Source organism: Cinclus cinclus, chromosome 3, assembly GCF_963662255.1.
Source record: "Cinclus cinclus chromosome 3, bCinCin1.1, whole genome shotgun sequence".
In the NCBI taxonomy this organism is placed as follows: Eukaryota; Metazoa; Chordata; class Aves; order Passeriformes; family Cinclidae; genus Cinclus; species Cinclus cinclus.
In genome coordinates, this window is record NC_085048.1 from 1827046 (window position 1) to 1844515 (window position 17470).

At 43.5% G+C, this 17470-nt stretch overlaps 1 protein-coding gene across 2 annotated transcripts in view; it reads left to right on the forward strand.

Moving 5' to 3' along the window:
• The window catches only part of FZD3 (frizzled class receptor 3), a 52319-nt gene extending 40337 nt beyond the window's left edge, over window positions 1-11982 (forward strand). For both annotated transcript variants that reach the window (XM_062489594.1, XM_062489595.1), the window contains exons 4-6: window positions 9919-10067; window positions 10763-10996; window positions 11769-11982. In XM_062489594.1, the coding sequence (XP_062345578.1) occupies window positions 9919-10067; window positions 10763-10996; window positions 11769-11982 (597 nt within the window). The remainder of the gene's footprint in view (window positions 1-9918; window positions 10068-10762; window positions 10997-11768) is intronic.
• The last annotated feature ends 5488 nt before the right edge of the window (window positions 11983-17470 follow it).

Consider the following 17470-nt stretch of genomic DNA (forward strand, 5'->3'; position numbering starts at 1 on the left):
ATAACTGTTCCCCACAAAGATGATAATTTTATAAAATTTTATTACTACTTTTTATTTATTTAATTTTTTAGGGTGGATTTTTTTTCTTTTTCCCTCAGAATATCTGTTCACCATGAAGATGGTAATTTTATAAATTTATATTACAATGTTTTATTTAATTAATTAATTTTTGGGGTGGATTTATTTTTCTCCCCCAGAATATCTGTTCACCATGAAGATGGTAATTTTATAAAATTTTATTACAATGTTTTATTTATTTAATTTTTGGGGTGGATTTGTTTTTTTTTTCCCCTCAGAATAACTGTTCACCACGAAGATGACAATTTCATGAATTTATATTACAATGTTTTATTTAATTAATTAATTTTTAGGTTAGATTTTTTTTTTTCCCCCCCCAGAATAACTGTTCCCTACAAAGATGGTAATTTTATAAAATTGAATTACAATGTCTTATTTATTTTTTTTTTTTATCTTGGGGTTGAAGATCTTTTTTAATCTGTTTCCAACCCAATTCTTGGCAGAATAGCGACAATGGTTTTTGACAAAAGCCAAACAATCAAGATTTTAATAATAATTTCCTTTCCAGTGACAAATCCCACTACACTTGACTGGAAAACAAACTGTGAGTGCAATCCCGAATTTCAGAGCAGCGACGGAAACATCTTTGAAATTAAAATCAGATTCCCTTTTGGTCTTTCCCCATCTTCCACCAAAAGGATGGGTTAATTTGAATTTCATTGCTTTTTTATCCCGAGGGAAATATCAAATAATGGACATTATTGCCCCAGAGGAGGGGACAGGTGTTGTGTTTGGGATTTTCCAAACCGTGTGCTCGTTAATTTGGATTTTCACGCATTTTAGTGGGGAAAGGCGGGCGGTCTCTGTCAGGAAATAAAAAACCAGCTGGGATGGAGCATTCGGGGGCAGGAGGGGAAAAATTCAGGAATGAGTTATAACAGCATTTCAATGAGCAGTGATGGATTTCCCCCGGAGGAATGGGAAATTTGTGTTTTAATCTCCTTTCTGAGCAACTTCCCAGGGGTGTTCCATGGGGAAATGGTTCCTCCAAACCAGTGCTGAGGATTCTTGGATTGACCAAATTTCAGAGCGAAATAAATCCAACTTTTTTGTTGGATGTTCAGCTGATGGGAGGGGGATAAATGGGTGCAGAAATGCATTTATTAGGAAATTCGTGTTTTTATCCTCTTTTCTGAGCGCCTGCCAGGGCTGTTCCATGGGGAAATGATTCCTCCAAACCAGTACTGAGGATTCTTGGATTGACCAAATTTCAATAAAATTGGATTCATCCAACTTTTCTGTTGGATGCTCTGCAGATGGCAGGGGGAAAATGGGTGCAGAAATGCATTTATTTGGAATTTTGTGTTTTTAATCTCCTTTCTGAGCTCCTGCCCAGTGGTGTTTAGTGAGGGGAAATGATTCCTCCAAAGCAGTACTGAGGATTTTGGATTTGGTGAGGAAAAAAAAAATGTTTCTGTTGGATGTTCAGCAGATGGGAGGGGAGAAATGGGTGCAGAAATGCATTTATTTGGAAATTCGTGTTTTTATCCTCTTTTCTGAGCTCCTGCCAGGGCTGTTCCATGGGGAAATGATTCCTCCAAAGCAGTACTGAGGATTCTTGGATTGACCAAATTTCAATAAAATTGGATTCATCCAACTTTTATCTTGGATGTTCTGCCAATGGGAGGGGGAAAATGGGTGCAGAAATGCATTTATTTGGAATTTTTTGTTTTAATCTCCTTTCTGAGCTCCTGCCCAGTGGTGTTTAGTGACGGAAGCGACGGCCCTGAATCAGTGCTGAGAATTCTTGGATTCAGTGAGGAAAAAAAAAAAATGTTTCTGTTGGATGTTCAGCTGATGGGAGGGGGGAAATGGGTGCAGAAATGCATTTATTTGGAAATTCGTGTTTTTATCCTCTTTTCTGAGCTCTTGCCAGGGCTGTTCCATGGGGAAATGATTCCTCCAAAGCAGGGCTGAGGATCCTTGGATCCACCAAATTTCAATAAAATTGGATTCATCCAACTTTTCTGTTGGATGTTCTGCCAATGGGAGGGGGGAAATGGGTGCAGAAATGCATTTATTAGGAAATATTTGGTTTTATCCTCCTTTCTGAGCAACTTCCCGATGGTGTTCCATGAGGGAGGTGATTCCTCTGGACCCGTGCTGAGGATTCTTGGATTCACTGAGGGATAAAACTTTTCTCTTGGATGCTCTCCAGATGGGAGGGGATAAATGGGTTTTTCCACTCCTCCCAGAAACGCATCTCCTGGTGTTCAGAACGGTTCTTTTCTCTTAAAAAAGGACATTATCCCAATTTTTTAAGGCCGGGAGGAGCTCTGGATTTGAGCTTTCCATGGTAAAGGAGGAATTTGGAAGGTTTTTGGCGCAGGATCACGAGGGGAACGTTGAGACGTTAAGAAGGTTCCCGGTGGGAAACGGAAGAAACGACAGAATTCAATTCCTTCGTGGATATTCCTGGTTATTGTTCCAGCTGGTGGCAGGAATGCAGAGGCTAAAATTGAGTTCAGGGTTGGTTTGTTTTGGTTTTTTTTCCCCCCCCCCTCCCTGGCTGCACCAGCAGTGGAATTCACTCTCCGACAACGAGGGATCGCCGTTCCGATGGCATTTTCCACACCCCCCAACTCTATTAAAAAAAAAATAATTGTTATTAATTGTTAATTCAGAGCTGAAACTCAGGCTCTGTTTTTTAGAGGAATTTTTGGGAAGTTTATTGGTGATTCACAACCCAAAGAGTTCTTGCAGGGCAGAGCTGGAAGGTGAATTCCTGCAGGGATGATGAGGAAATCCCACATTTCTACGGGATAACAGAGGGATTTCATTTTTCCTTAATAAAAATTAATTTCTAAAAATTTATAAAAAAACCCCTGTCTTATATAACTTATATTTCTAATTTAAATTGATAACGGATATATCCTTTATACTCATAAAAATCAATTTCTAAAAATTTATTTAAAAACTATATAATGTAATTTATATTTCTAATTTAAATTGATAATTGATATATCATTTATACTCATAAAAACTGATTTCATTTTCCCTAATAAAAATTAATTGTTCACTGGTGGGAAATGAGGAATTCCCACATTTCTCCGCGACAACAGAGGGATTTTATTTTCCTTAATAAAAATTTCTAAAAATTTATATTAAAAACCCTCTCTTATATAATTTATATTTCTAATTTAAATTGATAATCGATATATCATTTATACTCATAAAAACCAAAACCTGATTTCCAACACTTCATTCCAACCCCTCTCTCACGTAATTCATATTTCCAGTTCAAACTGATAACCGACACATCCCTTACACTCACGAATTTATGGGAGGTTGTTTTTTATTTTGGGGTTTTTTTTGGTTTGGTTTTTTTTTTTTTTTTTTGTTTTGGTGGTTTCTTTGTTGGGATGATTTTTTTTTTTTTTTTTTGGTGTGATTTTTTTGTAAAGTGATTTTTTTAATGTGATTTTTTTTACGTGATTTTTTTTTTTTGGTGTGATTTTGAATGTGATTTTTGAATGTGATTTTTAATGCGATTTTTCAATGTGATTTTTGTAACGTGATTTTTGTAACGTGATTTTTAATGCGATTTTTCAATGTGATTTTTGTAACGTGATTTTTGTAACGTGATTTTTGATGTGATTTTTCAATGTGATTTTTGTAACGTGATTTTTGATGTGATTTTTCAATGTGATTTTTGTAACGTGATTTTTAATGTGATTTTTCAATGTGATTTTTGTAACGTGATTTTTGATGTGATTTTTCAATGTGATTTTTGTAACGTGATTTTTAATGTGATTTTTCAATGTGATTTTTGTAACGTGATTTTTGATGTGATTTTTCAATGTGATTTTTGTAACATAATTTTTGATGTGATTTTTGAATGTGATTTTTATAACGTGATTTTATAACGTGATTTTTTAAATGTGATTTTTAATGTGATTTTTAATGTGATTTTTATAACGTGATTTTATAACGTGATTTTTTAATCTGATTTTTAATGTGATTTTTTACGTGATTTTTTTGGTGTGATTTTTTTGGTGATTTTTGAAACGTGACTTTTAATGTGATTTTTCTGTGTGATTTTTTGAATGTGATTTTTGAATGTGATTTTTTTATGTGATTTTTAATGTGATTTTTGTAACGTGATTTTTTAATGCGATTTTTCAATGTGATTTTTATAACGTGATTTTTAATGTGATTTTTCTATGTGATTTTTGTAACATGATTTTTAATGTGATTTTTAATGTGATTTTTGAATGTGATTTTATAACGTGATTTTTTAATCTGATTTTTAATGTGATTTTTAATGTGATTTTTATAACGTGATTTTATAACGTGATTTTTTAATCTGATTTTTAATGTGATTTTTGTGACTTGACTTTTTAATGTGATTTTTGAATGTGATTTTTTTAATGTGATTTTTCTATGAATTTTTTTCTGATTTTTCTCGTGATTTTTTTTTTTTCTCTGATTTTTTTTCTGTGATTTTTTTTTCCATGATTTTTTCTGTGGGTTTTTTTTTTTTGTAAATTTTTTCACTGATTTTTTTTTCGGTGATTTTTTTTCTGTGCCTTTATTAATGTGATTTTTTGTGTAATTTCTTTTTTCTGTTTTTTTTTTTCCTGTGATTTTTCCTGTGATTTTTCTGTGATTTTTCCTCTGATTTTTTTCTGTGATTTTTTTTTTCCCATGATTTTTCTATGGGGTTATTTTGTGATCTCTTTTCTCTGATTTTTTTTCTCTGATTTTTTTTTTCCTGTGATTTTTTTTTTCCTGTGATTTTTTTTCTGTTTCTTTCTGTGATTTTTCTCTGATTTTTTCTGTGATTTTTTTCTATGATTTTTTCTTCTGTTTCTTTCTGTGATTTTTTCACCATGATTTATTTTCTGTGATTTTTCTTGTGATTTTTTCTATGATTTTTTCTTCTGTTTCTTTCTGTGATTTTTTTCACCATGATTTATTTTCTGTGATTTTTCTTGTGATTTTTTCTGATTTTTTTTCTGTGATATTTTCTCTGATTTTTCTGTAATATTTTTTTCTGTGTTTTTTTTTCCTGTGATTTTTTTGTGATTTTTTTTTTCTGTGATTTTTCTGTGTTTTTTTCCTGTGGTTTTCCTGTGATTTTTCTGTGATTCTTCCCATTGTTTCTTTCTGTGAATTTTCCCATTATTTTTTCCTGTGATTTTTCCTGTGATTTTTTTCCTGTGATTTTTTTTCAGTGATTTTTTTTTTCAGTGATTTTTTTCTGTGATTTTTCCTGTGATTTTTTTCCTGTGATTTTTTTTCCTGTGATTTTTTCCCTGTGATTTTTTTCAGTGATTTTTTTCAGTGATTTTTACTGTGATTTTTACTGTGATTTTTCCTGTGATTTTTTTCCTGTGATTTTTTTCCTGTGATTTTTTCAGTGATTTTTTTCCTGTGATTTTTTTCAGTGATTTTTTCAGTGATTTTTCCTGTGATTTTTCTCCTGTGATTTTTTTCAGTGATTTTTTTTCAGTGATTTTTTTTTTTCCAGTGATTTTTTCTGTGATTTTTTTCTGTGATTTTTACTGTGATTTTTTTTTTTCCCCTCTGATTTTTTTTTTTCCCCTCCCAGGAAGATAAACCAGGCAGGGGGGGTTGAAGTGAGATGAGTTTCGAGTGCCCTTCCAACCCAAACCCTTCTGTGAAATTCTACAATTCCTGCTCCTTGTTACTGCGGCATCTGAGACGTGACAGCGCCTCTGAAAATTTTATATTCTGTAAAAAAATACGTTTTAAATTCTCCTGAAGTTCATTTCAGTTCCTTTTCCTTACCTTCAGCTTTCAGGGAGGTTTTTTTTTTTTAAAAAAAAAAAAATAAACCAACATTTTATTCAGGTGTAAATAGAAACAGAGTCGGGTAACGCTCGAAGAAATTTGCTTTTAAACCCAAAGGGTTTGATTTTCAAAAGCACAGGTGGGGAAGTGCACCAGGTGAATTTGTTCCATGAACTCGGACATCTCCAAGGGTCATTTGTTGATTGTTCCCTGCATCGTCTCCTCTCTCCAAGACGAAGGGATAAAATTGGATCCTGTCCCATTCTCGCTTCCCAGGAGTGGTTCTGATGCCCTTTCAAGGTTACATCTCCTGTCAGGGACAATTTAATTATAAATAAGGACCCAGAGCAGACCCCGACCGCAGGTTCTTTATGGAAAATGTTTTGCATTTTGGCCGAGTTCGAATATTCCAGGTGAATTCATCATTTCGTGGGTGGTGAATAAACCCAGCCCTATGCAAATCTGCACTCTTTAAAGTTTGGGGTTGTTTTTTTTTTTTTGTTGTTTTTTTTTTTTTGTTTTTTTTCCTAAATAGCTGGGCAGTAAAAAAGCTTAAGTAGTGATGATGAGCACGAGTGAGTTTTTTTGCCTAATTTTGCTGGTTTTAGAACTGGTCTCTGTCCCAGTGTTGTGGGGTTGGAGGTGCCCCGGTGCCTTTGGGCTCAAACACCTGAGTTTTGGTGCCTGGAAAAGGAATTTCAAGTTTCATTTTTTTCCGCTGTTAATTATTCTACACGGTGTTGATTATTCTGAATGCCTCGCATCTGCAGATTAATATCGTTTCAAACAGGTGCAGTCACTCAGTGTTAATGGGAGTTTAATGGGTGTTGCTGCTTTGAGGCTTAATTTGGAGAAAAGTGTGCAGTGATGTTTAATAACTCATTTTTCCAAAGAGGAGGATGTGCTTCCTTTCACCTCAAGGATTTGTTGGATGTGTTTATTTTATTTATTTTTTTTTTTTTTTTCACTTGGAATTATCTGTAGCCCTCAGCAGGAGCTCAGTTGAGCCAGGAGTTTTTTGCTTTTTTTTTTTTTGAGTGATTTACTGTGATATTTTGGCGGATGTAATCCAGGGAGCAGCTGAGAGCTTCAGCACTAGAACTGGTGGTTTATTCTTTACGAAAAAAAAAAAAATAAATTCAAAATTCAATTCCCTTCAGGCCAGAAGTTCTGCTAGGGGAGACCTGGCCCCGTGGACAGACATTAAATGTAAATATTAATAATTCAATATGAGAATGCACCTGAATGTCACCTTCATTAGGAAATCATGAATTCCACCACTTACTCCACTTAGTGCCAAACGAGCTCGTGATGAAATGGATTTTTGGGAGCTTCGTTCTGCTGGGTCATTTTTTAATTGGGTAATGGTTAACATTTTTGATTCCTGGATAGAATGTCACAGGTTGGCTCCAAACCCACCTCGGATCTGTTCTGATAAATGGTGCAGGAACTCCCCGTGGTGTCCAAGACCCTTCAGCATCCGTGGATTTCCTGGGGGCAGAGGTGGATGCAGAACTCCTAAGGAACATCTCCTAATTATGCTCATTACACTTCTGCACTTTTATTTTCCATCTCCAGCGGTGACAGGACTAAAACATGTGCAGTAATAGAAAATATGAAACCAGGGATTGCTGGATTTAACCAGTGGAAGCTGTTTGGACCCTCAGCATTACCTGGAATATCGCAGGGTGGGAGCTGATTTCTGGCACAGGGCATGATTGGAATTTGGATTTTCAAAGTGGGGGCAAAACTTGGTTCTGGGTGTTGTCCTAGGAGGTTGGACCTGTGTTTGTGCATCAGTTGCAGGGTCTGAAAGGAGCTCTGATTGTCTGTCAGCCTCTGTCACGGACTCAGAACGTGCCTGTCCCCACAATTCCTATGTGGAGCTACTCCAAAATCCTTCTCTTTTCTAAGGATGAAATTCCTTCATGGCTGCTGCAGTATCTCTTAATTAATTAAACAGTTTTTAAGTGGGTTCTCCCCCCGCCAGCCCCACGTTTCAGTGTTCAGCCATTCTTTTTCTTCACACGTTTTGTGTCCCTCTAGGCCAAGAGCAGCTTCTTGCAAGGGGGGCTGGATGTTCCTTGGGAATTCCCAGAGGATTCCAGCCTCACCCTGACCTCACAGAGCACCATTCCCTGTCTCAGAAAGGTTTCAGGGGCATCTCCCCACGACTGAACCTTGCTGCCACTCCAGTCCCTGGGGGATGTGCACTGACTCTGCTTCTGTTGGGATCAGGATAAATCTGCTTTTTGTTCTCTCTTGTTTCCTCAGTCTTCGTCTCCTGAGAAAATAAACGTGGTAGAAAATTTCCAGGGGTTTGGAGATCTCCCTCGGCTGTGACAAAAGGCAGGGAACCTCTTGTTAAAGAGGTCATTTAGTGACCAGTGCGTGTTTGAGTCACTGGGTGGTTTGGGAAGGGACCAAAACTCCTCCAGTTCCAACCCTGACGCCTCCCACTATCCCAGGGAGCTCCCAGTGTCCAACCTGGCCTGGGAAACTCCCAGGGATCCAGGGGCAGCCATGGATTCTCTGGGCTGGGAGGATGCATTGCCTGGAAAATTACATTTTAGCTCTGGAAATCTCAGGAAGATGGGGCTGGAATGATGTTTTAGCTCTGGAAATCTCAGGAAGATGGGGCTGGAATGATGTTTTATCCCTGGAAATCTCGGGAGAATAGGGATGAAATGATGTTTTAGCTGTGGAAATCTCAGGAGAATGGGGCTGGAATGATGTTTTAGCTCTGGAAATCTCAGGAGAATGGGGCTGGAATGATGTTTTATCCCTGGTAATCTCTGGAGGATGGGGCTGGAATGATGTTTTATCCCTGGTAATCTCGGAAGGATGGGGCTGGAATGATGTTTTAGCTGTGGAAATCTCAGGAGGATGGGGCTGGAATGATGTTTTAGCTCTGGAAATCTCAGGAGAATGTGGCAAAATTGCTTGGTGAAAATGATGTTTTAGCTGTGGCAAGCTCAGGAGGATGGGGCTGAAATGCTGGGGAAAATGGTGTTTTCTGGGAATTCTCTGGGAATTCCATCCCAGCCCTTCACCACCCTCACACCCAGGAACTCCTGCCCAAAATCCCATTTAACCCTGCCCTCTGGCAGTGGGAAGCCATTCCCTGTGTCCTGTCCCTCCATGCCTTGTCCCCAGTCCCTCTCCAGCTCTCCTGGAGCCCCTTTAGGCTCTGGAAGGGGCTCTGAGCTCTCCCTGGATCCTTCTCCTCTCCAGTGAACATTCCCAACACACCCAGCCTTTATCCTAGTCCTCCCAGTTGCCGGAATTGTTGGAATTCCACGGGATCACACAAATGCTCAGAGGACTTCACACCACCAGGAGTTTGTCCCTTCCCTCCACAGCTCCTTCAGGCTTGCTCTGGAAGTTCTCTCTCCTTGGAGATTCAGTTTCTGAGCCAGGTTATCACTTCCAGAAAAGCCCTGGGTGTTTGTTTTGCAGCTCCCCTACAGACCTCCCCAGAAAAAAAAAAAAAAAAAGAAGGAAAAAAAAATTGTCTTCTTTTCCAAACAAAGCCCTTGTGTACAAAAACGTTTGGGAAAACAGATCCTGTGATCATTTTCAAGTTCAGCTGATCTCCCTCAAGAGAGAAAGTTTTGCTGTGTTGATAAGAACCAGGAACTTGTACCTGGCCAGAGCCTTGAATTCCCGAGGGAGGGAGACACGGAAACGCTCCAAGGAATAAAGGATCAGCCTTGACCATCCATGAAGCTTCCCCTGGCATTCTTTCCCAAGAGCAGCCACAGCACCTGGTCCTATATAAGTTAATCCCATCAAAGGAACGACTCTTCCTGATTTGCAGACTAGAAAATATTTCACAATTATTCAGGGCAGGGACAAAAGGCCAGAAATCCAAATAAAGGCCAGGACCTCACAGCAGTTGAGCCTTTTGTCTGAGCCAGCCCTGGGCCCTGCAGCCTCTCTGTCATGCTCCATGGATCCCGGGAACAAAGGAATCCTGACCGTGTTTGCTTTGGCTCCAGGCACGGAGGGATGATTTAAATGGGTGAAATAAATGATGGGTTGTGGAGTCTTCCTTTCCTCTCTTTTTTTCTCTCTCTCCAGGTCACTCAGATGAGCCGTCCAGACCTGATTTTGTTCCTCATGAAGTATCTGATGGCCTTGGTGGTTGGGATCCCCTCGGTGTTCTGGGTTGGAAGCAAGAAGACCTGCTTTGAGTGGGCCAGCTTCTTCCATGGACGCAGGAAAAAAGAGTGAGTATGGATATTTTACAGAGAAACCCTTCCCTTGCTGTCCTGTTGGTTTTTCATGGAGGCAAAGGCAGGAATGGATGGAAAAGTCACAATTCAGAATGGGGCAAGGAAGGGTAAGGCGGGCAACAGCTCAAAAAAATCTCCTTGTTTCTCCCTAATTATTCTTTGCTCCCAGAACCAAATCGACATTTGTCTGTCTTCAAAATGTTTTTAACAAGAATTAAGTGTCAAATAAACACTGCAACTACTGTCCCTCTTACTGAGAGGTGGAATGGAAACTTTTTATTTATAAATGTGCATCTAGCCAAGTGAACCAGAGCTTTAAATTGAAATTAAATACAGGTTCTTCTCACCGAAAGCGTTTGTCTCTGCTTTTAATCTTCCTTATGCATTGGTGCTGAAGAGCAGTTTGATAGTGACAAGAATTTCTTAGAGCTTCTGTAAGGTTGGAATTAATTTAGATTAATTGGCATCGATTTTGAGACGAGCTGTGTGATTTTGTGGTCGGCATGGGTAGGTGCTTTCCTCATCAACAGTGTTTAAGATGTTTTAAAACAGATCCACAAAGACAGGAGCCTTTCGGTGGCTTTTGGTCCATCCTTCAAGGATCCAACTCAACTAAAATAACGGGATAGGGAGGTGCTCCAAAATCCGTACCGCAGTAATTAGCGTTAATTGCTCTGACCCTCCTCCAGAGTCGTCAACGAGAGCCGCCAAGTGCTGCAAGAGCCAGACTTCGCCCAGTCCCTCCTGAGGGACCCCAACACCCCCATTATCCGAAAATCCAGGGGCACTTCCACCCAGGGCACCTCCACGCACGCCTCGTCCACGCAGCTGGCCATGCTGGATGAGCAGAGGAGCAAAGCCGGCAGCATCCACAGCAAAGTCAGCAGCTACCACGGCAGCCTGCACCGCTCGCGGGACGGACGGTACGAGTGCTCCGAAAAAAATAACAAATAAATAAATCCTGGCTGCTTTGGGTGGGAAGGGACCTTAAAGATCATCTCCTTCCACCTCCCACCCTGCCAGGTTGATCCAAACCCCGTCCGAGCTGTCCTCAGATAATTGCAGATGTGGGGAGTTTTCTCTCACAATTTTCCTTGTGCAGAAGATTGGATGGGTTCCTTCCAGCCATTATTCTGCTAAAATTGGGTGTTCTGGTGCGTCTCCTCTCCCTGTCAGCGTTAGTGGAAAGAGGAAAAAATGCCATGGTATTTTTAGATGTTGGCCTTGGTGGATTAATTACCCAGCAGGGCCGTGTCCAGCCAGCGCTGGTGTTCCTGCCCGGGAGCAATCTGTGTTCCACCGCGTGGGAAAACAAGCCTGCCCCAAAGTCAGCTCAGCGCTCTGCTGGCTGCTTTTGTCCGTGTGCCAGTCCATTTTGTGTCTGTCAATACTCCTGGCCCTGCCCAAGTAAACAAGGACACCAGCTCCCCTCTCTGAGTTGAGATAGAGCTCAGGTTTCCGGAGTAATTAATCAACGAGCGTTTCACTCCCTTAATTATCAATACCAGCCAGCGCTGCAGTAAGAACCGAGCGAGACCCGAGGTACGAGGAGCCAAAACGCTTTGCCCACGGGCTGCAGGAGCTGAGCAGGGAATACCTTCCCTCCCAATAGCTCTATTTCCATTCCTTCAGCAGCGCGGTGATAATGTCCCCGTGTTTTGTATTTTTTATTTTTTTTTTTTGTCCCTAAATTAGGTACACTCCCTGCAGCTACAGGGGCGTGGAGGAACGACTACCTCACGGCAGCATGTCCCGGCTGACCGACCACTCCAGGCACAGCAGCTCGCACCGGCTGAACGAGCAGTCGAGGCACAGCAGCATCAGGGACCTCAGCAGCAACCCAATGACACACATCACACACGGCACCAGCATGAACCGCGTCATCGAGGAGGATGGCACCAGTGCCTGATGGGCTGGAAGGGCTGGCGGAGCTCGTGGTGCCTTCCTCGAGGTGACACGCTCAGTATTATCATCCTCGGCCTCTCCTCAGGTGCTCGGTTTGGGCTGAATTGGGAAGCCGGGGTTGGTTTCCCTGCCTGGAGCTTGGCTCGGAGCTGTCTTGAATCACTGAGTAAAAAGCTGGTTGTCTCCTCTGAAACCTCTCTGTAGGTAATTATTTATTTGATAACTGTTCTTCGTCAGACACACCTGCTGAATTTCTGATTCTCTGATTGTGGAAAACGATCTGCTCCCCTTCCTTCTCTCTGCCTCCCTCTGCCCCTCCTCCCGTGGGCTCCGCGTGTCGGGAGCTGCCGGCCCCGAAATCTCGGGGTCGGGGTCGTGCTGGGAGCTGTTCTGATGAAACCTGAGGGAGCTCCTGATGGCTGAAGGAATCTCTCCGTGCATCTCCCTCGAGGGGACAACGTCCAGCACTGCCTGAGGGACACCTGTGCGAGCTGGAAACGTTTGGTCACGCTGGAAACGCCACAGGAATATTCGAGCATTTTGGAGAAGGAAAACTCCCCTGAGGATCACCGGCTCTTCCCAGAGCTGCCCAGGCTCAGTTGTCCACAGGGTGGGGGGAAGAGAGAGACAGGCAAGAGCGATTTTTTTATAACTTGCATTGTCCTTGCTTTTTTACAAAAGACTATTTAAATTTTCTACTCGTTTACAATTTCTGTAGGAAGAGATGGGTTTTAAAAGCAGTTACCTAGATAATATTCAGCCATTTATTTTTTAGAGTCACGTACAAAAGCTGAGATTGCCTGTTCCTGATCTATTTAAAAAAAAAAAAAAAAAAGTCATAGAAAAGCTGAATTTGTCACCCAAGCAGGAATGTACAGCCCGTTCTTACAGCCAGAGCTGAGCCTGTTTACAAACCCCAGCGCCTGGGTGAGGAAAGTTGGGACCAGAAGGACCAGAGGAGTTTATTCAAGGATGCCCCACCTTCCCTGTAATGTCGTGGCTGGTTTGGGGAGGATTCTCTGTGCTGAGCAAGAATTCGTGGATGGGTGGAGGAAATTGAGGCAGGAGGAGGATGTGGCAGCTGGAAGCTCACAGCATTCCTCGAGGAGGAGACAGGATCCACAGTTCAGGGATCTTGGTTACGGATCCACCTCTGCTGGGGCTGTTTTCATCCCCTGCAGTGGTAGGAGAACTCTCAGGATCCATTGGAATACTCTGGAGGCAGAAGTCGAGGACGGTGCTGGAGCTCTTCTGGAGGTTCATTCAGCACGAGGAGGAGACGCGGGTGGCGTGCAGACCTACCTCAGTAATTGCTGCAGATCACTGCTGGGAAATGAATCCTTATTTTTGCGTTGTCCTTCCATAATGCCCTGCCTGACCTGCTGGAGGCACGTTGAGAAGCCTTTGTGCACCGACCTCGAGGGCAGGAGCTGCTGCACAATTAACTCATTTTAATTGCAGCTGATGACACAACAGCAAAACTCGTAACCTGTGTGCTGTGGAATCAAAGGCTCCCCAGACAGATTTATCCCAAATTGTCTTTCTTGCTCCCACCGGGTCGCAGGAGACAAACGGAGCTCAGCCTGGAGTAACAAAGCTCTTTGTTGTCAGCCCAGGAGGGAGGTGCTGCACCCAGAGCCCTGGGGTCAGCCCAGGGATAGGCCTGGCCCAGGGACAACTGCCCACATCCAGAGCACAGGGCTGAGGAAAATCCTTTGGAGTGACTTAAACTGGAGAAGCTGCAACTCCCTGGAAGCCCCAAGGGTGGAACCTTTGCTGTGTTCAAATTCAGCTCCTCCTGACTCACCAGAGGGGTGATCTGCTAGAAATCTGGATCTGTGGAAGATGAGTTTTCCTAAACACTGGAACTGAACTAAATAAGCTCAAGGGTTTACGTTGATTGTCTTGGCTCAATTTCCAGTACATTTTTTTTTTTTTAATAAATTGTAGCAATGCTCTGACTTGTTTAGAGACAGGGAGAGGAATGCTGGTGGAGCTTGGAGAAGGATCCTGCTGGAAATATTGTTAATTAGTGAGGCTCAGTCCCCATACTGCTTCCAGATGGGAACATCCAAGTCATTCCTTGCTCATGGATCCTAAAGGGACTGGCTCGTGCCACCCCAGAGAGGTGATTAAACCTCTGACTGGAGTTCTGGCTGGGTTTTTCTGCCTCCCTGGCCCCTCCCTTCTACCTTCAACACCTGAGACAGCGTGCTGTGCTCTCTTGGCAGAGGATTCCTCCCTGGAAGAGCAGTTCCCCAGCTGGGGCTCACAGGCCCTCAGTTCCCAAATCATCACGTCCTGGAGCTCTAAAGTGCATCCCAGTTTGAATGTGGCCCCACCAGCATCTCAGGCAGGGTCACCAGGAGTGTTTTTGGGGTGCTTTCCTGCCTAGTGAGAGTTCCAACCTGCGTGCCTGGTTTGTGGGATTGGTGCCAAGCTTTGAATTCCCCGCGAGCTGAAAGCCCTGGCCAGGAGGGCGTTTCTGCAGTCACTGAGGTGCTCTGGGCTCCCTGCGTGTCCCTGCAGTGCTTTGTCCCTCCCCAGCAGCCACCAAAAGCTGGATACTCTCCCCTAGGAAGCAGGCAGGGAAGCTGGACAGTGCCTGGTTCTCCAGCTCACCCCAAACTCCATCCCTGTCCCTCCCACGCACACGGCGGCCGCAGCCCCAAAACTGCGCTCGGTGAAATTGCTCCGTCAAAGCTGCAAAACGCACGGCTCCTCATCCCCAGTATTCCCAGTATTCCCAGGGATCTCCAGCTCCTGTTTCACCAACTTGACTGTGCTGAGAGCAGATCCCCGAGTCTGTGGTGTTCCCTTTTCCTTAATCCATTCATGGCTCCCGTGAAATATCCCGGATTTGCGCTCACATTGCATGGAAGAGGCCGCTCCTCTTTTTTAAAGCATAAACAACCCAACAGCAGCAAACAGCCACATTTGGGTGTCAGTGTGTTTGTGTTCTCCCTTTTCTTCCAGCTTCAACCCAGATTTTGTGCTGCAAGCTTGAAGCCACCAGCTCTAGGGGGGTCAGTGGTGAGCACGGGAAGCTCCGGCTGAAATCCGGCCACGGCAAAATCCAGTACTGCTCTCGAGTTGTTCCAGCAAGGATGGAAGGGGAAAAAAATCCCTCAGGAAGGGCACAAGGAGAAGAGCCGGGCCAGCTTTGGAGCAGTGCTCACCCTTCCAGGGGAGCTGATTCTCCAGGTCCACCTTGAGCAGCAGAATGTCCAGTTGAATGTGAAGCTTTACCCCGACCCCCTCGTGCTTCTTTTCTAACGGGTTCAGGATTGATTTCCCCCCCCCGAGGCGCAGTGTTTTCCCGGGTTTTGCCTGTGCATGGGGAACTCGGTGCATGTAAAGCCTCTGCCAGCCCTTCCTTCCCTGGGCACTCCGGTGTCCGTGCTGTGACAACGCCCAGCTCCTCAGGAGAGGGGAAGGAGCTCCCAGGAATCCTCTACGTCGTGGAATGTGTGGGCTGACCCCACTTGCACTCAGCTCTTGGTAGATTTGTTTACAGTAGTCCAGTGTCGGTTTTGTAAAGTTTAATTTTTAGCACTTTAACTGTGAGTGTACAAATTGGTTCCCTTGTAGTTGGTGTACATTTTCATTTTAGACGTTTGGAAGTTTTTAATAAAACTATGGGGAAAAAAAAAAACTGGTAACAGGTTTTCAGTTCTTCTCCTGTGGGTGTAAACCTATAATCCTACCCCTCTCCCCCTTAAAAACAAAACAAAACAACAGTTCAGCAGCAGTTGAGATATAAAGGATATAAAGGTTAAGTAATTAAAGATCCGATTTTACTCTGGCCAGCAGCTCTCTGAATTTGAAGAAAGACTTTCTAGACTTAATCTCCCCCCAGCATCTGCCCTCGTGGAGGCCGGGCACCCTTCCAGCAAACACAAAGCTCTCCGCAGATTTGGGCTCTGGGTTGCTCCGCCCTTTGACAAGAACAGACCGCTCACAGCACCAGCGCTTCACAGGCAGAGAGGAGAGGAGAGCAAACGGGTTTGGGAGCAGCAATGCCAAGGATGTTTGGGGTTTTTTTATTGCCAAATCCAACCCGAGGACAGGATGAGTGATTTATCTGAAGGAGCTGTCTGGCATTTGGGCGGATACGTGGTGGTTTTGGGTCGGAAGCTGTGTGCTGAGTCTTGCAGGGCTGGTGATAAAATAATTCACTAATTAGTCGTGCTAGTTTAGATCTCGTTAAATAATTCAGGGATGAAACTTTAGGAGCTGCTGGTCTGCTCCATCTTCTCCGAATTTAAACTGTTGTGGGTTGTGAGTGCCCAGCTCTGAAGTCAAGCAGCCTTCTCCTACAGCCGAGGATTTCCACTGCAGCTAAACCTTTCAAGGATGAGGAATGGGAGCTCACAGCGTTTATCTCCCCTCTGTGCTGCATTGCCGGGTCCCGAAGGGGTTAATGCAGGGTTTGGGGAGGAGATGGAGTTACCTGGAGCTTGTTTGGCCCTCTCAAGGTGGCGCAGGTGAGGGAGGCGGGGAGGAGCACGGGGAAAACGGGAGCAGAGGCCGAGGTCAGTTCAGACCCCCGGGCTGGGATTAGGGGTGGGGGTATTTTAGTCACGATCACATTTCTGACTCACCTTAACACCCCGGTTGTTGTTCTGGTGCCACCTTTGTCTCTCAGCTCTGCCAGCTCGTGCCCTTGTGATTTCTTCTCCAGCTGGAAGGGAGAAGAGCATCTGGCCATGCACTAATCCTAAAGACAACAAAGTCATTGAATCACAGAATGGTTTGGGTTGGAAGGGACCTTGAATTTATCTTGTAATTCTGTTGCCCTGCCATGGGCAGGGACTCCTTTCACTATCCCAGGCTACTCCAAGCCCTGTCCAGCCTTTCCTTGGACATATTCAGGGATCCAGAGGCAGCCACAGGTTCTCTGGGAATCTGTGCTAGGGCCTCCCCACCCTCACAGGGAAGAATTTTTTCCTAATATCCAATCTGAACCTACTCCAAGAAATAATTGGTAACAAAAGGCTGAAACAACATAGGTGGAAAAAGAAGGATCTTAAAAAAAAAAAAAAAAAAACCAACAACTTTTCTTTTAAGGAGTTCTCTCCAGCTCAGAGCTCCAGCCCAGTGGGATCAAACCTCCAGCCCTGGAGTACGACCGGCCGGGGTTGCACATTTCCAACTCCCTTGGCTACCGGTCTGACTGGTTTTTATGATAACACTCCAGACACCTTTGATTGATATTCAGTCTCCAGTTTCAGTGCCTGCACCTGTGTGCCACCTCTCCCTGCACCCACATCCTGCTGCTGTCACCCCACTGGCACCTCCTGCTCCCCCTCCAGCCCACAGGGACATCCCGGGTGGGGACAGCCACTTTCTCCTCTCCCATCCCCTTGAGTTTGGGTTTTATGAGATCCCACCTTCCCCTTTGCTTCCTGCCCCCATTTCTGCCCCCGCACATCCCCCTGCAGCACTCTGATGAATTTCAAAACCTCTGCATCCCAGAAGATGGCTTAAAA